General features: G+C 33.3%; 1 protein-coding gene across 23 annotated transcripts in view; it reads right to left on the bottom strand.

Moving 5' to 3' along the window:
- Positions 1 to 1,249: 1,249 nt before the first annotated feature.
- The window catches only part of LOC106880495 (TBC1 domain family member 5), an 84,021-nt gene continuing 59,867 nt past the window's right edge, over positions 1,250 to 25,403 (bottom strand). For 14 of the 23 annotated variants that reach the window (XM_014930464.3, XM_014930467.3, XM_014930469.3 and 11 more), the window contains 11 exons: positions 21,177 to 21,227; positions 20,621 to 20,690; positions 19,980 to 20,149; positions 18,660 to 18,802; positions 17,378 to 17,484; positions 15,436 to 15,502; positions 12,385 to 12,561; positions 8,576 to 8,796; positions 5,794 to 5,893; positions 5,411 to 5,493; positions 1,250 to 4,619 (listed from right to left, as the gene is read on the bottom strand). In XM_014930464.3, the coding sequence (XP_014785950.1) occupies positions 4,194 to 4,619; positions 5,411 to 5,493; positions 5,794 to 5,893; positions 8,576 to 8,796; positions 12,385 to 12,561; positions 15,436 to 15,502; positions 17,378 to 17,484; positions 18,660 to 18,802; positions 19,980 to 20,149; positions 20,621 to 20,690; positions 21,177 to 21,227 (1,615 nt within the window). In that variant the 3' untranslated portion in view covers positions 1,250 to 4,193. The remainder of the gene's footprint in view (positions 4,620 to 5,410; positions 5,494 to 5,793; positions 5,894 to 8,575; positions 8,797 to 12,384; positions 12,562 to 15,435; positions 15,503 to 17,377; positions 17,485 to 18,659; positions 18,803 to 19,979; positions 20,150 to 20,620; positions 20,691 to 21,176; positions 21,228 to 25,403) is intronic. The other 9 variants (XM_014930471.3, XM_089351140.1, XM_089351142.1 and 6 more) reach the window with 1 other exon arrangement.

Raw genomic sequence — 25,403 nt, 5'->3', positions numbered from 1 at the left:
CGTATCCGTCAATGTGTCTTTGTAAGTGCATGTGTGTATGGGGAATGTCTGTATTATCTATATCCTCTGTTAATACATGTTCGTTTGTTTTTGTTTTTATTTATTTATTTGTTCATGTGTTTTTTAATTTAATTTTGTTAACGTATGTAGTATTTAATTCCATTAGTTTATCTATGTATTGTATTGTATTATATTTTGTTCATATTGTTATTGGTTTATGGTGAATGTATTGTCGTGTGTTAGTGTTCCATTCCAGTTTCCTATTCAGGCTAGGTTTATCTTCTATTATGTGTGTAGCTTCTGTAATTTGTCTAAGTGCCGCGTCTCTGCTATGTGTGGATAAGATTTTAATTTCTATGTTGTTGAGTGAGCCTCCATGTTCTTGCTCAGCATGCTGGTACAGAACTGATGAGCTCTTCCCTTCCTTAAGTTCCCTCCAATGTTCATTTGCCCGCTCCCCTATGCTCCTTCGCCTTTCCCAAGAAAGAGACAGTTGGATAATTGAACCATGGACAGAATCTCGCATCTTAGCTGTTGTTCTGCCTCACCATGCCATTAACCCACTGGTTTACTGGGTCTCCCACTTCTAGGTTCAGTGTATATATATATATATATATATATATACACACACACACACATATATTCCATCTCCATCAAACTTTCTACAGTGAGTATCCTCCATTATATTTAGCAAATGCCAATAACACATGTTGTTCATTTGCATCCTTTCCAAGCTGTTTAAAAATCATCAACCTTCTGAAACAGAAGTAATGTCTTGCAATGCTCCATATATAAACTAAGCTTATTTGATGTGAATAGTACACAAACTTTGGTCCATTCCTTACAAATTTTTGTTGAAGGAATGTTCTTGCCCTTGATATTACAGGCTGCTTTGTTAAACATGATAACTCCAGCTATCTTGAGTTTGTTCATGTATTGAAGACAATATACACTAAAAATATTTTATATACTCCACATATTAAATGCAGTTGTACTTTCTATATTTTTGAATAAAGTTCAATTCCGTTAGTTTTTTTTTAACATATAAACATTTTGTTGATTTTATTTATTTCACATTTGCTTGGAATACAGAATCCAATGAAAAAGAAAAGCAATAAACTGGTAGATTCCCTGTTGCAGAACAAATGAGCAAATTAGGGATTCAACATGAAAAAAAAAAAAACATTAAGTGATCAATACTAACAAGAAAATCAAATTATTAAACTAAATTTTAAATTTTTAACCCAAAAAATTAAAACATTGACAACTATTTTTGTGGGGTTTTTTTTTTTTTAAACTTGATATAAATAGCACATTTAACTTTTTACAACACACCTGACCAGCAGGATAAATGTTTAGTTTCTTTTTGTTTAAGGATTAAAGGCAAATATTTTTCACATTAAAAAAAAATTATATTCATATGAATAATATAGTTGTTCAAATTTTAGAAATGTTTCGTAAAATATATATATGTATAAAAAAAAATTAAAAAAACAAAGAGATGAAAATGTTATTACATTGATATTTAAAATCAGGTTGGCAACAATTACAGCAAAAGGATACAACAAATTTCTAGTGACATTTCAGTTTTAAAAAAGTATCATTTCTAAAAATAACTTGGTATTTGGAAAGAAGAAACCAACTGCTTTAATAGCTGGAATGATAGTGAAGTGGACATAGAATGATGATTGCTCTTAACAAGAAGTAGTCTTGAAGCACTTTAAACAACCATTTTCATATACTGAAAGATAAGTTTCAGTAATCTTTTCAAAAAGTCAATAAGGAAAATTACTGACTTCAAAAACATATCTACTTAAGAGTAAATAAAATGATTTACAAAATTCCAGACTGCTAAAATTGTTTTAATCTGCAAAAATTTTTTTAAAGAAGTAAACTATAATTGTTTCTATTTTAAGTATTTAATCCAAGCATTGTATTTCTTCTTTTTTTTCTAGTAATTTATCAACTGAAACACTTTTTAAAATATGGTTAAAAGTACTTACACTGTAATGAAATATGAAAATGGTTTCAAATATTCCTTAATATTCAATAGTCTTGAAATAGCAGTCAAATTTCCCTCAATTCACACCCTACTCTCATGGTAAAAAATATTCTAAGTTAGCTTTCTCTGTACTCTTATAATTTTTTACTATTCTAATATACTTTGTCACTACAACACAGTGAGGCACCAAAAATTATTCCATGGCAACAAATTCTCTCTCTCTCAAATTCTTTACAGCAATTCAGCTAACCATAATAACTCAAGTCTATACATCATTGCAACTAACATTTTGCAGAAGTTTTTGACTGAATTCAACATTATTTTTTCTTATCTCTCTAAGTTTAAATGATAAATTTCATCATACAAAATCTCTTAAAACATTTTCACTTCAAATTGATTTTAGATTTTGCAATTCTTACATGGCAGATTGTCTTTTAAGTCTTCAGTTGCATTAGGAACAGACAGACAATAAAGAAAATAATCAAGGTCTCAATTTAGAGTTCACACAGTTTTATCTATTTAGCTATCTATCTATAAATTGATAGATGATATATATCCTTCAGAACTTTCTCCTAACAGACAATAATCATTGTTGCGCCTCTTCTTTCATTTTCATATCAATTAAACTCCTGTTTTATAGACTTTTCACTTGGTCTATCAGCCCTATCTATACTTCAGTCACCATCCCCTTATATCTATTTTCACCATATTCACCAATCTTTTCTACCATTCCATTAATGTATTCACTGAGCCACATTACAAATCCAGTAATTCATATTCAGCAGAACTATGATAGAATAATAATAATAAAAAAACTGCCAAGACAACTAAATTAAGATCACTCGAAGCATTTTGCAATTAAAATATCAAAACATCGAGCATCTGAAGTAAGATCATCAGACCAAACAAGAGTAGTTTATCATCTTAAATTTAAATTTTCCTCCAAAAGTAACAGACTGTCCTTAAAATCACAGCAAATTTTTAACCAGAAGTCTTGAAGCAATTATCAAAATCTTTGCTGTCATAGGAAAATATTCTCATTGAATGAGAAATAACATGGAATATAAAAGGCATTAGAATAAAATATAAAAATTAAAAAGTTTACATAGCTCACATGATAGATATTAAAATGAGATTTTATATATATATATATATATATATCAGCTGTGGAATAAATAAAAAATATACTGTACTCTCATTTTTTTTTTCAAATTTGGATTCATATTTTTTGTTCCCTCTTCCCCCATCCCACAAAAAAATTATTTATAAAATTATATTTTTAGTAATATTGCTTCATATTTCATAAATTCAAAATGATTATGTCTGACACAAAACATTTCATTGCTATCTTCTAACACAGATAAAAAGCAACTTGAAGTGGTCATAATAACTCTGCTGTCAAACTGGCCATCTTTATATTAAATTTAAACTAATTTCCCCAAAGAAAGTTTTTGTGCAAGGAAATTTAAGTCAAATAATATTAAGGACTTTTTTTTTTAATTACATCAACTCACAAGTACATCAGAGTAAATTAATCACATAACAAGGAAAAAGTGAGAGCCAGCTCACACATTTTAAACCAAAGCAAAGGCATATTGTTTATAGCTATTATTACTCAATGAGGATCCTCATTGCACTGAACATATTTAATAAATGTTTAGACCAAGTTTAATAAATACAACAATCTACAGCTAGCTACTGTCACACTTTGGTTAAAGCATTAACAATAGCTAGAGATACAACACAAAGATTTTTTTTTTTATCAAGATAGATATTTTCACTTCCATGATCAAGAAAAACAAAACATAGTTTTACAATTTAACTTAGGATTCATTTTGCATACTTATACAACTGATACATCTGGTTGTGTACCATTTTAATAAGACCCATCTGTACCAACAACAATTGTAGAACATGAAAAAATTATGTATTTTTACTCAAATTTAAATGAAAATACCAGTTAAAATTTTTAAAGCTGCTTAAATGATTTTAAGATCAAAACTCTAACAAATACCTTCATTTTAAAAACATTAAAAAGGAAAGTTGCTGAATCTCTTTTTCAAAAAAAAAAAAAAAAAAGAACAATAGAGGAACTGATACTTTAGAAATGATGAAGCCATCTGTTCAAGCTTATAAGAAACCATCATGAACAGTAATAAAACAAAACTGGTGAAGAAAACAAAAAAACTCTTCATGAAGTTCTGGTGTTTGTATCATATTGATGTGAATGACAGCCATATTCTGAGTGTCTAGTCCTCTGATAGGCTCCTGTGTCAGCATCAACACAATTCACAGGATCGGCAGCGCCATTTTGATCTTGAGGAACATAAGAAACAAGTTCAACTTCACGGCTAGTTATTTCATTCATGTGAGATGGGGAGTTGTCATTACTGTAAACCCCTTTCAAACGAGACATTCTTTTATAGTCGTAGAGAGATGCTCGACCAAACAGTTCATTCTCTCGATGTGTAGCAGCAGCAGCAGCGGAATCAACAACATCGGAATCTGGCGTCAATATACAAGGTTCTTCCCTGTAGTGATTATCTGTAATCTCAATTTTATCTTCATCCAACAAATTACGTGAAAACTTCAAGGTTCCTTTCAAAATATCTCGTACCTAGACACAAAAGGAAGACATTGTATGTAAATAAAAGCAAAGTATACACAACATTTAATGTTAAAGAAAATATAGTGGTGGCATTTTCTTTTAGACATTGGTGAAGTTATTTGGAATTGCACAATTAAAGCAAGCAATCGTGAGTCATTTCTTTGGTAGAACTAAGTTAGGGATCGTGTAAGCATTGTGAGTTACATACAAAATATTCACACACACACAGGCATGGTTATGCATTGACAAGTTCACTTCTAAACTACATGTTTTTTGGTTCAGCCTTAATGCACAGCACCTTGGGCAGGTGATTACTACAGCTGCAAACCAATGAAAGCCTCTCAAATGGATTTGGTAGAGGTAAACTGAAAAGGAAGCCTGTTATGTGTGTGTATGCACAGGCAGATGTGTTTGTCCATTTGTTTACATATGCATCTGTTTATTCAAAGGTCACACCATCCATGAGGTGGTGTTGTTGTTGGCACTTCTCTTGTCAATAAATCATCTGCTCACTTCATGCTTTTGAAGCTGGATTAAATAAGAGATCTCTTACTTGAAAAACAGGTAAAGGTTAGAATCAAGGAGGCAGCTGTAAAACAATGCCTCAAACTCATGCCAGCATAAGAGAACAAACATAAAACAATGGACACACAACAACACAGAAGTGTGAAGTTTTTGATGGATGTTCACTTTTCCAAAGATTTCCCCACACAGGAAATTGACAATCCAAAGTCATTATTTTACAAAAGACTCACTGATAATTATTACATGTAATAGATATTAATGTGAAGGAGTATTACCTGTTTTACTCCAGCAATTGATAACAATACTTCATCCTCTCCTACAGAAAGTGTTTGTGCATGTAATATGTCTTGTAAATTTTCTGAAAAATAACAAAAAAAATAATAATAAATCATCTAAAAATATTACTTTTACTAATTTAATGTTTTGTTGTTATTTTTTAAGTAAAACATAACATAAATATTGTTAAACTGTTCTTGTTTATCATATACTAATGTCAAATTGTACCACAAAATTATATGTTTTGTTCAGCAAAAAGCAATGTTGAATTCTATTTATGACAAATTTTATTAAATCACTGCACAAGTCATTATTCAATCTGATGTAAATTTTAAAATTAACTATATAAAGATTATAAAAGTATTTTCTATAAGCTACTTACCAATGTGAATATCTAGTTTACTAGCACAATATTTGCACATTGCTTCAAACTCATTCAGTTTACCTTGAACATAAGCCATCTTGGTACTGATATCTTGCTCCTGAATAAATAGATAAGATATTTTGTTAATAAGATCAATATATATTCAGAATGATTAAGAGTTTGTCTCATTTTAAATTCTGCAGCAATTTAAAAAGGAAAGAAAAAAAACCAATATCTTAAAATTAAAATTAATCATTTTCTCTGGTACAGTATCAAAAGAAAATGGAAGATAATGACATAATAGCAAATTATTGTAACAATGAGGGATATTTTAGTAACAGTAACAAATTAAATTGTGAAAATATTGGGTCATCCCATAATGAGTTTTTTTCAATTGCATGAACTAAAAGTTGGAGAATGACAGGATAAACTACCTGCATCAACTTGCAATAAAAGCAGGTAGTAATTTTACCTAGTACTTATTCTTAGTGCAAGTTTTGAAGAGTGTAGTTTAATTTTAACAGTTATTTTTTCAAAGCTGTAATGGATGTGACAAAGTAGCATATTTGGCATATTTTGCTTTATGAGTTCAATAAAGGCAACAACACAATGGAAAGTGCAAGGAATATTAATGCAATATATAGGATTGGACAATAAACGAAAGCCAGTGTTAATGATGGTCCCTGAAATTCTGAGCCAGAAACTACAGCCTAGAAAACAAGCCTCGTCCTGGAAGATCTGTAGAGCTTGATGAGAACATCCTGGTGGAACAAAATCCCATCATAACTGTTGAGGAACTAGCAGAGAAACTTGGTCATTCAACCATTCATCAACATCTGCATCCCATCAGAAAAGTCAGCAAATTGGGACAATGGGTTCCTCACACACTCTCCCAAGTCTAATCACGTACAGAGAATGAATGTATACTCCTCTTTGCTGTCACGTCTCAGGAATGAACCTTTTTTTGGACCAAATAGTAACTGGTAATGAGAAATGGGTTCTCTATAAAAATGTCGAGTGCCAAATAAAGTGGGCAGGGAAAGGAGAAACACCAGCACCTCAGGCTAAAGGAGGTGTAAGGTGTTATCTGTTTGGTGGGATATGAAAGGTTTAGTCCACTTTGAACTTTTAAACCCAAACCAAACAATAACAAAGGAGATCTACTCCAAACGGTTTAAGTCAGCGTTAGAAGAAAAACGACCATCTTTGATTTCAAGACGAAAGGTGTTCTTCCATCAGGATAATGTTTGGCCACATTAAGCGAGGATGACATTCCAAAAGCTGGAGCAGTTTGAAAGGGAAATGATGCCCCACCAACTATATTTGCTGGACACTGCCTCATCTGATTATCATTTATTCTGCAGTCTTCAAAATCATTTGGACAGAAAAGATATGAATTCTGTAGATGAGGTCAGAAAAGTACTGGAAGAGTATTTTTTGTCAAAGTCAAGTGAATTTTGGAAGAGAGGCTTTGCAAGTCTACCAGATAGATGGAAGAGCATTGTAGAAAATGAAGGAAAGTATATTTTAGATTAGATTAAAAAAGAACTTTATCTTAATTTTGAAAAATAAAAGTATGATATTACTACAATATTAATAACTTCTAAATCCCCGCCATCTTCTATACTTCATGCAATATTACCCCTTGGTGAACAGTGAAAATTTTATTCAGGTACTGAGAATAAAGTGGGGTAATATGAGGTGCTCAATGCATCTCTACAGTTTTCAAGTCTTTCTTGTGTTCAAATATTAACTTAAAATTTTTTTTTTACTGAAATATTAAGATAGGCTGCTTGATGGCCACAATCACATTAACTACAGCAATGTCAACCATAATAATAAATTTTGAAATGTGAATAAATAAACAGCGAAAAGTTTTTAGGCTTAAACATTCATACATACATACATAGACCACCTAATATTTATAGTACTCACTTATAGTAGGGTGGTGCTGTGGTAAGCAGTCAGACTAGTACCCAGAACTAAATTATGTATACATAAACGGGGAGGGGACCATTGGATCTTAGCAAAAGGGCACTGAAAAGATGTTAGTTAAAGAAAAAGAGCAAGAGTTTAAAAAGTCTGAGAAGCACTGGCTAAATAGTCTTTCCAACAGAATTTGGTAATCTTTCAGATATATTTTTGAAAATGTGTCGTTCATACATACCATGAAAATAAAAACAACGATAAATTTAGATCGTAATGGCTTGCCATACCAGACATCTTTATTGGGAACTCTTTTACTTGTTTCAGTCATTTGACTGCGGCCATGCTGGAGCACCGCCTTTAGTTGAGCAAATCGACCCCAGGCCTAGTACTTATTCTATCGGCTTCTTGTTGCCGAACCGCTAAGTTACGGGGACGTAAACACACCAGCATCGGTTGTCAAGTGACGGTGGGGGGTCAAACAGACACACACATATATATATATATATATATATATATATGATGGGCTTCTTTCAGTTTCCGTCTACCAAATCCACTCACAAAGCTTTGGTCAGCCTGAGGCTATATTAGAAGACACTTGCCCAAGGTGCCTTGCAGTGGGACTGAACCTGGAACCATGTGGTTGGAAAGCAAGCTACTTATCACACAGCCACTCCTGAACCTTTATCCATCCAACACAGACACTAAAATGAATAACTGCTTTGATAAACCCTCATGGATCTGAATTATTTTTATGTCATTTGCTTCTCAGTGACTGTTCAAAAGCCATTTTTCTCAAACTTGCTCCAAACTGTTGAGTAATAAAAACAGCAGAAAATAGAAATGAATAAAAAAAAAAAATTAGAAATATTACATGTCTTGTGGCTCTCTTTGATTTCATTCGTCCCTTTGAAGGCAAGGAAGCATAACGTGTTGGACTACTAGTATGACTATCATCTGGACTATAACCAGCAGGAGTAGAAGCCACAGAACGAGGCATTAAGCTTGATGCTGAAGGGGTTGATCGCAGCATTGTATCCTCTACTTTGGACAGGCTTGCAGTTGATCCTCTCTTCTCTTGACAAGGAGGGGTAACTGAAATGAAGAAGTCATTACAACAACTTATAACAATATATATTTCACAGTAAATCACACTCAGATAGAAGTGGTTAAGATAGTGCTGTGAGAAACAGCCAGGTCAATATGATGAGCTTATACCATTATAAAATTTCATATGAAGTAAGTTTCGTATATGACAGAGGCAGTGGAGCAGTACACACTATAATCAATATTATAAATTTTACAACTATGAACTACATGTTTAGAGAAGAAACAATATATACATATACACTGTTTCAATTAGCCTGATCTGCAATTGTCATGAAGTGTCTTGTTCCTGGATTTGTACATTGCACCAGACTGTACTGGACACAAGAACCTTTACTTCTAAACTCGGGGCTAAAAAAAGATTGCATATTAAGTCTCTGCATCTGAAGTTAGGTCTTAGGCAGGCTTCAGGTTTATGTATTTCTGGAAGGTTATACATATGTATTAGCTTTACTTTGATTCTAGTACATAAAGACTACATCTGTAACATATCATGTATTTGCAGGTCTTAGGAGAAACTGGGAAGTCCCTAAAAGTCAGAATAATTGAACTCCAAAAAGCCTTAAAAAGGAAAAAGTATAAGTCAGGAATGGCTGAATATATGCAACATGAAAAGGAAATCCTATATTGTTGCTATGGAATGAAATTTATGGAGACCATAGTAGAAACTTATAGAGATCAAAGAAGCATTACTTATAATGTTTGCTGCTTCTAGTTTAGGATTTAGGCTACTTGAAAGTGCTAGTATTGAAATGTAAATACCAGAGTACAGAACGGACAATTTCAGACTGACGAGCATTTGTGAGGAGAACAGAATTGCCGTATTGGAAATAAAGCTTTATTCAACTTCTTTGACAGATACAGTAGACAAATAATAATTTTCGCCAACGAGTTGAGAATGAGTTAATGACAACGACATGATGCAGTTTGGTAATGAAAGCTAGCCAAAATAGTTACATATAAAAAATACATACATGAACAGCATGTATATTTTCGTATAAACATGTATACGCAAACAACATAAACATGCATACACACAGTTCTTGCATTCTCACAACATTCTTCCCCACTAGAAAACAGAAGTCCAGAGGTTGAATGGATAGGCACAGAATGTTTCAAATTTCTCTACTTGCGTAGATTATACGCTCTGGTTCTGAAGTAACTGATAAATTCTCTTTTCCGAACATACAGTTCATGAGGTGTTTCTTGTTCCTGCTACTCAACACTGATTAATATTATCAGTCTCTGGAGTGTCTTGGGAAGTATGTTCAATGTTTACTTCATTACTTTCAGGTGATTTCGTAGTTTGTAGTTTCAAAGTACATGTGTTAGGAGTTTCGTCAGTTTGCACAATCTCTTCATGGTTTTGTTGATCGATCAAAGTCTCGGGGATTAGAGCCAGCTGTCTCAGTGAGACACTCGTCTCCCATCCATCAGATAAACATACATGTGCATATTGAGGGTTACAGTCTAAAAGTTCTATTTCATCAACCAGCGGGGTCATACTTGGATGATCTGACATTCCTTTTCAAGTACACAGGTCCGGGAGTCAGAAGCCAGTTGGGCAGTGTTGTTCTCATTGTAGATTTGTGGTTGTAGGAAAATAGGTATTCGTGTGGTGTTTCATTTGTAGCTGTGCAGAGCAGCGATCTGATAGAGTGCAGAGCGTCTGTAAGTACTTGCTCCCAATGACTGATTGGCAAAGCACGGGATTTGAGGGATAGGTTAATGGCTTTCCAAAGCGTACCATTCAGTCTCTCCACCTGACCGTTGCAATGAAGATTGTATGGAGTTGTGCAACTTGTTGCTACTCCTTTCTGTAGTAGGAAAGATCTCAATTCCTCTGACATAAATGCAGGTCCTCTATCACTGTGGATGTATGATGGCATTCCAAAAATAGCAAACAGTTGAGAGAGGCAACAAATGACAGTAGAAGCAGAAGTATCAGCACAGGCAAATGCAAATGGGAAATGTGAGTATTCGTCAACAATAGTTAGCAGGTATTTGTCAAGTGTCACTGATGGTAGAGGACCCTTGAAATCCAGACTGAGTCTCTCAAACAGTTGAGTAGCCTTGAGCAGATGAGATTGGGGAGGCTTGAAAAAATGCTGGTTTTAGTTCAGCACAGACTTTACAATTAGATGTCATCATCTTAACATCTTCCAGTGAAAACGGGAGCCTTTTTCATTTGACAAAATGAAACATTCTCATAACACCTGGATGACAATGTTTCATGTAAGCTTTTCAGATCTACCGATAATGATGCTGCACAATAAGTACGAGACAAACAGTCGGATCCCTTGTTATCTGTCCCAGGTCGGTAAACAGTTTCATAGCTAAAACAGGAGAGTTCTATCTTCCACCTTTGTATTTTGTCATTTTTGACTTTACCCTTTTGATGGGTGTCATAGATGAAGGCAACTGATTTCTGGTCAGTGATAAGTTTGAAATGGTTTCCCAATAGGAAGTGTCTCCATTTCCTTGTTGCTTCCACAATAGCATAAGCTTCCTTCTCAACGGCAGAGTGATGTTGCTCACTGGGAGTTAGAGCCCTTGAGAAGAAAGTTACTGGACGACCTTCTTGGTTTAGAGTTGCAGCAATGGCGATGGCGGAAGCATCTGTTTCAACCACTAATGGAAAGTCAGGCTTCACTGTAGTTATGACGGAGTGCTCAAGTTCCTTCTTCAGGTTTTCAAAGCTTTGTTTGGCTCTCTCAGGAAGGGGAAATCTAGTGGGGGAGAATGTTGTGTGATGAACGAGTGGATGAATTCTGTTGGAAAAATGAAAGATCCAAGGAGAGTAATAAGCAAACATTCCCACAACTTGCTTTTGAGCTTTCATATCTGTTGAGGGTGGAAAATCTACAAGGGGTCTTAATCTTTCTGGATCTGGTTTGATGTTACCCTTAGAAATCTCATACCCCAACAGAGTTATCCAATCAGTAGCAATGATGCTTTTACTTTCATTAAAGGTAAGTCCATACTTCTTAGCAACAGCAAGGAAATTTTCTAAATTCTTGTCATGTTCTGTGCGATTGGTACCACAGATGGTAATATTGTCTATTATAGATAGATGCGAATTTAAGTGGTCTGCAAGAACTTGGACATCATCATAGTGTAACCAGAGTACAAAGATATCATCTTCATATCTTAACCAAGCTGCAGGATTCAGTGTTAGACTTTCTAAGATATTTAATGTACTCATGTAGATGTTTATTAACCAATAACCGGAGGTAAATGATGGCAAATGTTCTCAAACAATAACTGGTACTTCTACACTTGCCAAAACTGAGATCCATACCACCAAGAGAAGCTATTGAAAGGAACTTCTAGGATTTACCAAACATTTGTAACAGAGGCATCAACAAATGACAAATCCAGAAACCAAAATCCTTTATTAACTAGCCTTCTAATCACAGAATCTCTTTTGTAAATAGCATCTGAAATAAAACATACAAAATAAAACATACAAAATAAAACCAACATAAACATGAACGAATCAACGAACATTTTCTTTTCTAATTGCATTTGAAAGCACATGGAATATGGTAGCACTGCAAGAGATAGCAAATTTACCTGGAGATATGTCAGTTTGAAGATTCATTGGCTCACTGGACGATTTGGTCATTTTTTTTGGACTATTTCTTACAGAGAGAGTTCGTGGACGGTTATTGATCTTACGAGTCAAGGAAGAAAAGCCAGTCATCACAGAGCTGCGAGATTTGTTAGCTGAAGCATTGTTGTTGGTAGAAACTGCAGTCAAGTGTTGTTAGTGCAAATAGTTAAAGCAGATCAGGAAAGAAATGTTAATAGGTTTTGTTTTAAGAAAAAAAAGAAAGCTTTGTGTTATTAACAATTTATGCAAAATGGTTGTTAGGATTTGTTATATTTTCAATACAAGCAAATATTGTCTTGGTTCTATAGCATAATGTGAAATCTCTCAAACTTCAGACAAGGCTCCAGTTTCTGTACAGATTACGACAAGTCCCCAATATTAGAATAAGTCTAATTTCTATAAAGACAGACATTTTGTACACCTAGGGTTAGTAGGTTAAACCTTTTGTAACTATTTTAAAATTAAGGTTAAATATATTGAGGAAAATTACAATGTAAGCAGTTAGTGTTAAGAATGAAAATAATTGCTTTTCAAAAAGATTCATGGAAGTCAACTAATTATGAAGCTGCAGACATAGAGATTAAACAACATTTCCAATGTTATTTGAAAACTAGGAATATGAATAAAATAATTACCAACAATATGCTGAAACTGATTCTCCAACAAAATAATCATTACGTGCTGAGTCAGATGAAATAATTAGTTTCAGATAATACTTTAAAATATTTCTTATCTATTTCTGAAATTATTGCCAAAAATATTCATCAAAGACCATTTTCTTAGAATAATCTTACATCATAACCTGATATTGGCATAAAAATATATACTAACAAGTTACATATTTGTGGTATTTCCATAAGATTAAAAAGAAAAACAATACACTAAAGAGACTAATTAGATCTAGAAATGTGTCCTTAATTTTTGTCTTGACCAGTTTCTGTGGAAATATACAATCTTTTGTTAAGGTGGCAAGCTGGCAGAATCGCTAGCAGACTGGGCAAAATGCTTAACAACATCTTGTCCGTTTTTATGTTCTAAGTTCCAATTCCATTAAGGTCAGCTTTGCCTTTCACCCTTTCAGGATCAATAAAATAAGTACCAGCTGAGCACTGGCATTGATGTAATTAACATATCCACCAACCAGAAATTGGTGGCCTTGTACCAAAGTTTGAAATCAATCTCATGTTGTCCTATTCAGACCTTTTTGAGATATGTTTTGAGAACTCTGGTTCTAAGATACAAAATCTTCCAATTTAAAATATTTATATTTAAATTAAAATCTTCTACCATAATTTTATAAAAGATCCATTTATTCACCAAATACACAGCTTAATAATGAAAAACATCACTTCCTGAACCTGTCAAAATTCTTGATTATTTTTAACATGAATAGAAAGTTGTACATTTCATTAGGAATAGGCTCATAAAATGATTTACAATTATTTCTCAATACAGCTTTTTTATTTTTTTTAACAATTGTGTTTGCTATTCTAACAATTTAAACTAGATAACACTATAAAGTACTGACATATGAATTGTAAGATGGTTTACTGTATCACGAAAACTGCATATTTTAAGAAAGTGGCCCATTAATCCACGCAAAGTTAGGGAAAATGTTACTTTAATGAAGAGCACAAATGATGATGCTTTTAGAATAATCAGATTAACCAATAACTGATGGTCAATCAGTAACTTGTTCTTAGTATTGAGGTCCCTAATAGGAAAAGTAGATACTGAAAGAACTTCTTAAATTTACAAAACATGTGCAAGAGAGACATCAACAAATTACTAGGCAGCTTTTTAATTTCACCCAGGAATTAAAAACCTCATCAAGAGCATCTAGTAACACGATAGACACTCATGTCGAAGATGACATAAATATTCAACAAATGATTTGTTTATAGTGATAAAAAATGTGCCGTACATTAGCTCACTCCCTCCATCAAATCGGTGTTGCCTGAACAGGTGCACAGTGTACCACATGTCAGGTGCCAAAGTGATTGCAGAGTAATGTGAGATGAAGTGTTTTTGCTCAAGAACACAATGCACCACCCAGTCTAGGAATTGAAACCATGATTTTGCGATCATGAGTGCTAACTACTAGACAATGTATCCTCACAGATGTGAGGATCTAGCAACATAAGGATGATGACTAGAAAGCAAGTTAGCAGGAGATTAGTTGAAGAACATGCAAGCAGAACAATTAATAAAACAAAACTATAACTTTTTTTTCTTAAAAAACTTTAGGTTATAACATTAATGCCAAGAAAAAAATTAATTTCCAAAACTATAGATTTATTTTTTTAGAATGACAAGTTTCAAGTTTTATCACTTAAAAGTTCCAATCTCCAAGAATGTAACAACTTTTCCATTTGAAGTTGACTGGTTAACTGACTCACGGACTTTGTTGAAAACAGATGAAACTAAAAACTGTAAACAATATTATAATCTAAACAGAATCCATAACCTTTCAATAAATTCATCTTTAAAATCAGATATAGCTAAGCAAATCTAAGATTAAGTATTAACACTTAGTTACTAGTAGTAGCTTTCAATTCAAATAGACATATTTTTATGTAAATATTGACAGTTATCATTAAGAAAATAAAGACAGTTTATGCCAAAAGTCATTTCATTAAAAAAAAACTGCAAAACAAAGTCAATTACTAAATTGTAGTCACTATCTAATTCTATTCAACATTGTATACATATTATTTGTGGATCATAAACAGATTCTCAGATCATTTTGTGGTGATACACATTTCTACAGATTGTGTATTTTCAAGGTACTTAACAAATAAAAGTATAAAAATTCATTGCTAAGTATACATAAACCAATTTTAAAATAAAACATATTTTGAATTAAGTCAATAGAGAAAAGCTGTGTGTGTACATGAAAAAAACTTTTTTTTCTTTTTGCTTGCTTTTTAACACATCACAAAAAGAAACCTGATTATATACAATAGAAAATTTAAAAACAAAAGTTTCATAAACTATGTTTCTTAACATACCTTTATTTCTGCTAGGCTGGGCTTGGTTGACCGTTTGGTAACTGTAAGCTGGTGGTTTAGGATATTGCTGCATAAAATAGTTTTTAAAATAATTTTGACCATTATATCAGATTTAAGCATTTGTTTTTCCATGAAAGACTAAAAGTTAGTGCAGTCTACTGTTACTTAACTGCATGACTTTCAAATAGACCAAACTGATTACCATTAATTTATTATTAATTGAATATGTAAGGTGGCAAGCTGGCAGAATCATTAACATGCTGGATGAAATACTTAATGGTACTTCATCTGCCACTACGTTCTGAGTTCAAATTTCACCGAGGTCAACATTGCCTTTCATCCTTTCAGGATAAATTTAATACCAGTGAAATACTGGGGTCAAAATACAGGATAAAATTAATGCACAAGTGATTGAGTACTCCACAGACATGCATACCATTAACATAGTTCTCGGCAAGACTCAGCCTCACACAAAATGTGATAAGGCTGGATCCTTTGAATTACAGCTACAACTCATTTTGACCAAATGAGTGGACTAGAGCAAGATAAACCTTCAAGTGGTTGGAAGAAAATGAAAAAAGATTCAATATAGGGGCAGGAAAATCATTTTAGTCATTAGGGTCACTATGGATGTTAATCCGGTCCTGACAGCAGCATTTGTGAGTCTCACAGATCTGGAAGTCAAGCCTCCAGATAAACACAGATGCACAGGCTGTTTATTAAATTGAGCATGAGTCGAAGGTGAAGTCACTACATGACAGAATAGCAATTATTTCATCTTAGCTTTCACTGCTTATACTAAACACGACATTCTTGCCTTATGATATGGAAGATTTCCTTTTCTTTCACTCTTTTTAAAAGATGGCGCTCCGTCAGTTACGACAACGAGGTTCCTGTTTATCTGATCAAGGGAACAGTCTGCTTGAAAAATTAACTCACAAGTGGATGAGTACTCCACAGACAGGCATACCATTAACATAATTCTCAGGGAAATCCAGCCTCACACAGAATGTGACAAGGCTGGCCCCTTTCAATTACAGCTGAGTGTGTGAATATATAAATGTCCTTTGGACATATTGAGTGCCATCTTTGACTACCTCTACTCATTCATATGCTGGACATGACTAAATCATCACAACTTTCACAACATTCCACTAGACAACCACATAAAATTAGAAAAGACTAAAGTGGGGCTTTTCACTCTAGTCTTGAATTTTGTTTGAAAAGATCAACAGGGTAGATATACCAAAGAGTATTACTATTTCTAGAGAAACATTAAATCTTAGATGTTCATAATCTGGGTTTCACTGATATTGTACAATATAAAAGCAAACCATATAGTTATGCCACACACATACATATATGTAGGTATATATAATTTGGTTATAAATAAAACTGATTCACAAAATTTCTATCAGAACCACTTTCCAATCAGGTCATGCTGAGTAACAACATTCATTTTATATCAAGAATAACAAAACTAGATAAATGTTTTTGGTCTAATAAAAACTTTCATTACTGGTATTTTTTACTGTTTTATATAGTAAGCTTCCCAACCATGTGGTTTCAAGTTCAGACCCATTGAACCTTGGAAAAGTGTATTCTATTATAGTCCCAGACTGACCAAATCTTATAAATGCTAAACAAAAACTGAAGGGAGTCTATTATGTATGCATGTGTTTGCATAGGTGTACCCTTGTCTTGACATTACACGATGCTTGTGAACAATCATCACTATTATAGAAGTGATGTTTTCAATCTTCTGTAAAAAACATGTCAGATCAAAGAGAAATATTATCTTGCTTGAAAACAGGTAGGGGTTGACAACAGAAAAGACATCTGCTTCGATGATTTCCATCTGACATGTGCAAGTATGGAAAAGTGGATGTTAAACAATGACATTCTAAAGAAAATTATGAAAATAAAGGTTTCAAATACTTACATTTGGTTCTCGCAGATAAAGGGCCTTGTCAACAAAATAATGTACATCACCAACAGGAGGGTATCGCATTAAAGTGTTCATACAGTTTGGATAATCACTGGTCAGTACTACAATTATTTAGGAAAATGAACATTTTTTATCATAAGCTATAATAATAAGGAGCAGTATGTATAAATATATCTGTGTGTATGTGTGTGTGCTTTTCCTCCGTTTTCCTTTTCTCTTAGACTTTACTGTCTCCTGTTTCTGAAGAAGAGCTTTGCTTGAAACGTATTGTTTTTTTGGATTAATTATATGTGTGTGTGTGTGTGTGTGTGTGTATGTACACACATATACACACTGGACAGTTGATTACTACATTACTACCATTGGTTTCCTTGTGATTCGACTCTACAGATATTACTTTGTAATCCATTTAAGTTGCTTTTTAAAAATACAAATGAAAATAAAGGAGGTTGTTTTCTCTATTTTTGAATTGCATAATGTTTTCATTGCTTGTTATGTTAGTGTTATAATTTCTGTGTTTATAATGTTGTGCACATGCTTAATCACACACGTAGAAATAACACAGTGGTTGGCATTAGGAAGGGCATCCAGCTGTAGAAACTCTGCCAAATTTAGATTGGAGCCTGGTGTTGCCATCCGGTTTCACCAATCCTCAGTCAAGTCGTCCAACCCATGCTAGCATGGAAAGCGGACGTTAAACGATGATGATGATGATGATGATACAATAATAACACTAATATAACTGGCAATGAAGCATATAGTGCAATTCAAAATTAGTGAAAAAATATGACTTTCGTTTGTGTTTTAAAGTGGCAACATAAATAAATGGAATATAAAATAATAAAGTAATACTTGAAGAGCCAAATCATGGTGAAACAAACATCAGTTACATAATGATTGATTACGCATCTACTAATTAAATACAAATATGAGCACGTATGTGCACACACACACACACACAGTTGCATTCATAAGAATTTTATAAACTTTCAAGAGAACATGAATTCTTTTTTGGAATATCTCAAAGCACACACACAAAGCTATAAATAAATAGCATGTAAATGTTGTGTTGAAAATCCTTTTTGGATGTGAAAAATTGAAGGCTGCTCAAACCGACAGTTGTAAACATGACAGGCATTCTAACATGGTTCAAGTCCCACAAGTAGCCTACAATTTTTTCAATCCAAAAAAGATTTTCAACCCAATATTTACAGGCTATTATTGATACATGCCATTTCATAATTATTCTGATTGAAAGAAGAAGAAATAGACTTACATAGATCACGTACGTATAGCAACATGCTGACAAATACATAATCAACTAGATCAAAGCCAATTCCATCAGAAAAAATGGCATCCCACAGCATTAATAGATCTTGCATTGGAAACTCTCTGCCAAATAGAAGTCTCACCCAGCGACTGAAAGATACAAAATCATGGGATGAAATTGAAACTAAAATCCTTTTAAAATGTGAAACTGTATCAATGAATCGATTTTCAGAAATTGATACAAACCATATGGCTTCTAAGATTAGAATTCTATCTTACAAAAAGAATTATTTGAAGAAAAAAAAAAATGTGCAGTAAAGAATTTCACTCCCCAACCACATGGCTTCAATTTCAGTACCATTGCATGGCACCTTTAACAACTGACTTCCACTAACGCTCCAAATCAATCAAAGTCTTGTGAGTGAATTTGGTATATAGAAACTGAAAGAAGTTTGTCATATATGCAGGAGAGGCCAGGTGTTTGTATGTCCTTATTTGATATTGTGTGCTACTTGTAAATAGGCATTACTGTCCTACAAGTGATGTTTGTTTATAGTCTTCTTCGAAATTGTGTCCAGCCATTGTGCTGGTTATGTTGAAAAGACTAAGGAAAATATTACCCAATTCAAAATAGGTAAGGACTGGCAACAACAAGAGCATTGGGCTATAGAAAATCTGCCTCAACAAATTTTGTTTGACCCCAGACAAGTGTGGAACAGTGGACATTAAAATGATGATAATGAAGATGAGTATTACTAAGTGTGGATTAATTGCTTATCTGTTTTACCTGTTATTATTTCCTAACTTGGTAGATTCCAATTCAAGTAACAGAAACTAATGGAAACTACCTTGTCAAATGAATACATATAAATTCAAAGCCTAACATAGTGAATTTTTCATTCCACTTGTCTTTGAAAGTGCAGGAACTGTGGACAATTTGTTGATAGAGAGTTTAATAAACATCACCCTCAGCACTTTTCATCCAAAATGCAGAATGTAAACATTCACACAGACACATCCAGCAGGTTTTCTTGTTTCCATCAACCAAATTCACCCACAAGATGTTTGTGTGTGTGTGTGTATACACACACACACATACACACCAGATTAATTAAATATTTAATAAATAAATAAATAAAAATAAAAGCTGCTACTTCTATCTTCTAAGAAGATTAGTATACAACAGTTAGCAAATACACTTTGTTACATCTTTCAAAACTCTGTATGAGATCCTGTAACAATTTGTTTCCCTATAAATCAACTATCCCTGTATATCATATATCATCAACATAGCAATTATATATAAAGAGAATGGTTCAAAACTTACATTCCATAAATTTGTGGGACTATTTCCAGTCGTTCAAGATGTAAATGTAACTCCACGTCATATTTTTTTAAGATATAATCTTGAATTCGAGTAAGTTTGGTAATTATGACATTGGAAGGATTCAAATCTTGAGGCCTAGCAAATGGTTGCACATTAAAAATATCTTTACCCTGCAAGGAATCAAAAAAAATTACAAATATTTTCTATTAAACTTTTTCTTCACAAAAAATAGAATGATATTTCAACTTGAAATCTTCCCTCTTATTTTAGATTTCTCAAGAAATACTGTAGTGACAATCAGAGTAACTTATTTTCTTTTCCACCCCACTGCAAACCGTTCTCCTCTCTGCATAATGTCCTTTCTCCTCTTCATGCTGCTCTCAAAACTGAACTAAAGTCTCTATGCAGCATTGTTGATATGCAGATAAAGATCAAAGCATTAAAATATTAGAATTTTCCAGGAAATCCAAAATAAAAGAAAATTTTAAATAATCTTAAAAGTAGTCAATAAATTCAGATAGTGATTAAAGGAATAGAGTGGAAACCTGCAGGTGAAACTAAAAGCTAGAAATGAAGCTACCCATAAAGATAAATGACCATTAACTAAATGAAATGAAAATGAAAAAATAAATTTAACTTACTTTAGGTGTTGGAGCATCTTTGGTTGTATACCAAGGTTCTACTGTTGCCATTACCTGACAGAACATAGCACTAAAGAACAGAAATATTTAAAATAATATTATTAAGGAACAAGAAGTGAATTGATGATTATTTTAGGAATGCAAGGCAGTGGAATTGCATTTCATTCCAATTTGAAATTCCTTTAGAAATTACTTTGCCTTTATCTTTCCATGGTAGATATAATGGAATCCAACAAAAAGCCTTTACCATTTTATTCAGATCAATTGAATAATTTGGATAACAATCACTATCATATTTCTTCTGAATTTGACCACCAGTTCTTGAGACAATATTCTACAAGATCTGACATTTGTCATTGAAAACAAGGTTACACAATGAAATTCACACAGTGGATATGATGAAATGAAGGCCTATGAACTGAAAGTCAACATAACTTATCCATTAAGCTATTTAAACATGTGTACCATTGTAACATGATAAAAAAAAATGATGTTAAAATTAAGGAGTTGTTATTCTTAAATCAACAGAAATGCCAAAATAAGATACAATACTCACTAAGCATCATGTTCTAAAAACATTGGATCCATCAATTCTCGAATCATTTCACTGAAAGAAAATAAAAATATTCAGGTTATTTTAGTTCAAACAAATTTTAACTTTTTATCTTTAAGATTGATACAAATGTATACTCACTGACTGTCATTGACCTTTATTTAATATTCTAAATAAACAAAATATTAGGAAATATCTAATTTAAAACATAAGGCTATTCCAAGATCTCCACATAGCTATGGTGTCACTCCATAAACATATTAGCAATAGGTTTTCACTTATCTCTAATAGTATAGACTAAAGAGAGGAAGAGTTGTTCCCCTGTGTGATTGTGGAAAATGTTCCCAGATGAAATTATTTTTTAAATCTATAAATTCAAATCTTAGAAAAGAAATCAAGTATTAGATCTGAACTCAACCCAATTTAGCATATTAAAAAAAAAAAGTCACCTACCTACACTCTCTCAAAAATGTGTACATGCTTTATAAGTAGCATACACAAAATATAAGTAAACAACTGTTCTTTACATAGCAAACAAAAATTTTAGATAAGAGCATCAAGAATGTAAATGTTTAATTGGAAAATTAATAAACTGTAAAAGATAAATTAAAATTTGTTTGGCTTATTTTTAAAGAGGGATATGTACTCACTACATTAAATAAACATTAAAACTGAAAATAATCCTGAGGAAATTATAGGGGTAAAAATAAAACATTTGTAATTAACTGAATGTAAAAATATAAAAGAAAAGAAAATGTTAAGAAAAATTAATTGTGCAAATGAAAAAGAAAAACTCCACAGGAACAAAGCAAATGTTAGTAGTTGAACAGGAGCAAAACACAAAATTATTTGAACAGGGATGTCAATTCAAATGTTTTGTTTAATTGGAATTAAGCATACGAAGTCTACTTTTAGAAATTTTAAATTCTTTGTTCAGGCATAGCATATGAAATGGTGTAGTATAAGGGTTAGAGATGGAACAAATTTATGTTGGAGTACAGTACCATATTAAGCGGTACAGAGTACAGGTTACAGAGAACAAATTTAGGTACAATATAGTACAATATTTGTTCAAGTCAAACTGAAAAACTACATACTGCTTCCACACTACAACTGAATGTTGGTGTTGGGAAGTAAATCTAATTCTAGAAGGTAACAAGTCTTCGAATGGGTGGAGCCTGGTGCAGCCTTCTGGCTTGCCAGTCCTCAGTCAAATTGTCCAACCCATGCTAGCATGGAAAGCGGACGTTAAAAGATGATGATGATGATGAATATTATTTAGCACTGAATGAGAGAATGTGTTAAATAGTTGTCAACCAAACTGAATAAGACATGTTTAGTAAGCTAGACTTGACAGTTATTCCCTAATGTCCAGGTGGTTAATTTTACACCTTAGGTCAGTTGATGTAAAGCTGATTGAAACAACCAATAAGCCTGTTGGTGCTGGTTGAATTTACTGATTTTTAAGGAACTTCCAGTTTATACCAACAATTGTAAAATAGAAAAAAAATTAGTTCTTTGTTGATTATCAATAATGTTATTGTACTACAGTTATTGCAGCACTAACTGAATAAGAGACAATTCCCGCTGAACATGAGTTTTCTTTCTGAAAGATTTGTTATCAATAGCCAGTAAACTAAAGCTTGAAGAATTATGCATCAATGCCAGAAACACGAGATGCTTGCAACGGGATTTGAACTAACAGCTCATGAGTCCTTATCCATTTACTCACTTTACCTCCATACAATCTATAATAAACCTTTTCATAAAATACAATTAGGATTTGTTGAATTAGAGTTAGTAAAACTGCTGAAAAATGCTGGTTCTGATTTGAATATTAAAATTTGAAAATAAATACTGGTCATTCAACATTTAAACTCCACTTGTAACGTGTACAAAAATACTATAATTATTTGCTGATGACACTCAAAAATATGTACAGCTAAGCTAAGAATCTCTCTTGTTTTTAATCTCCTCATTCATTCAAACTCATCTATTCTCTAAAATAACTCTTTCTTGTTTGTGCTAACCCTACAATGACTAAACTTGTTTCTTGGCTACATGTATACTACATGTATATACTTATTTCGTACTTTTCTCTAAAATAACTCCTTGTTCTTTCTAGCCCTTAAAATGACCTTTCATAAACTGTAAACCTCTATATTAACTCATCAAATAACTTCCAAATTTGTACTCTCCCCCTCTAAAGTAATAATCCCTTCCCTTGTTTCTTGACTACATATATATAGGTATTCTGTAGCATTCACTAAAATTTCTTTCTTTTCTGTCTATATCTCTCTTATCTCTTGTTGCAATGGCTACTCCCTGCTATTTCTCTTTGAAGTTTAGGGCAAAGGCTACCTTCTTCATTTCCAGCTGTCACCTCCACACCTGTCCCCCTACCCCTCTCTCAGACTTTCGTTAGTTTATTCCATGTGCTCGGCGGCTGATGACACTCGAAAATATGCACAGCTAAACTAAGAATCTCTCTTGTTTTTTAATTGCCTCATTCATTCAAACTCATCTATTCTCTAAAATAATTCATTCATTCAAACTCATTTATTCTCTAAAATAATTCTTTCTTGTTTGTTCTAACCCTACAATGACTAACCTTGTTTCTTAGCTACATGTATATACTTATTTCATACTTTTCTATAAAATAACTCCTTGTTTGTACTAGCCCTTAAAATGACCTTTCGTATCAGTGGTTGCACCACCTTTTCCCACTCCCACCACCAACACCAGAATTCTCTTTCTCTTGCACTCTTACCAGAAATCTTTCTCTTACTGGACATTCAGGTGTCCCTTCCCCTCTCTCCTTTCTATCCCCACCATCTCTAGACTAACTAAACCAGATAGTAGCCCATTTTTTATTTATTCATTTATTTACACATTTATATGTGCAGCATCAGTAATGCTTCACCCACTAGGCTCATAACGCTTATATTTACAATGCTCCAAACCTTTTCATATACAATGCTTCCTCACTCCCCCCACCCCCAGTAGAGGTAACAACCTTAACTCTAACATGTTTGAATGACGGCAAGTTAAAAGCAAGAACAACTATTATGATACCTATTACCAAACATTCACAAGAACCTTCTTTTCAGGTACTGAATAACATCTCTCCTCTCTGTTACCTCCCATATCTCTTTCCCAGTTTTCAGAGTTGGCACTCTAAATATAGGTACATTGAAAGGTAGATCTAGCGAGATTGTAGAGATGCTTGAATGGAGACGTGTTGATGTATGTTGCGCACAAGAGGTAAGATGGAGAGGAGTCCTCACAGGCAAAGCACATAGGTATAAACTCTTCTGGAAAGGTAATAGTGATGGAATAGGGAGTGTGGGCATACTTCTTGCAGAGAAATGGGTGGATAAGGTCATAGAAGTAGTGAGGTTGTATGATAGAGTACTTAAACTCAGGCTAGTCTTGCAGAATGGTATAGCTACAATTATCTCTGCCCATGCTCCACAAGCAGGCCTACCAAATGAACAGAAGGATCACTTTTATGATATTCTTCTGTAGGCTACCTCAAAGATGAGTGACAATGACCTCATCTTTGTAGCTGGAGATTTTAATGGGCATATCAGACAGCAATCTGGTATCTTCCATGGTGTACATGGGAGCCATGGAGTTGGTACCAGAAATGAAGAGGGAACTAGGCTCCTGGAGTTCTGCAATGCAAATAACCTATTAATCTGCAATACCAACTTCGGGAAGCCAGCTAGCTACCTGATAACCTATCAATCCGGTGACTTTGCTAGCCAGATCGATTTCATTCTCACCAGACAGCGGGATGCATGGTTGCTCTTAAATACAAGGACCCTCCCTGGTGAAAAATGTAACCCCACCCCCATCATAGACTAATTGGCTTCATTAGCTTACAGTTGTTTCTGCCATAAAGCAATGCACTTAACCAGCTAAATTTAAAATAGGCTTAAGTTTTCAAATAATATTGATCTAGGCACAGGCATGGCTGAGTGATTCCATTTTCAGTCCCATTGTGTGGCATCTTGGACAAAGTGATTGGAAACTGAAAGGTAGGTAGGTGTGTGTGTGTGTGTGTGTGTGTGTCTGTCTCTCTCTCTCTCTCTCCTTGGACAGACAGCAAGTGATTATTATAAATGAATGTTATTCAATATTCTGTGGAAAAATGTCTTGCCATAGGGAAATATTACCTTACTCTGAAACAGGTAAGGATTGGTGACAAGAAACGCATCTGGTTGT

The sequence above is a fragment of the Octopus bimaculoides genome, chromosome 4 (assembly GCF_046866305.1).
Source record: "Octopus bimaculoides isolate indiv1 chromosome 4, ASM4686630v1, whole genome shotgun sequence".
NCBI classification, from domain to species: Eukaryota; Metazoa; Mollusca; class Cephalopoda; order Octopoda; family Octopodidae; genus Octopus; species Octopus bimaculoides.
This window is presented reverse-complemented; position numbering and strand designations above follow the sequence as displayed.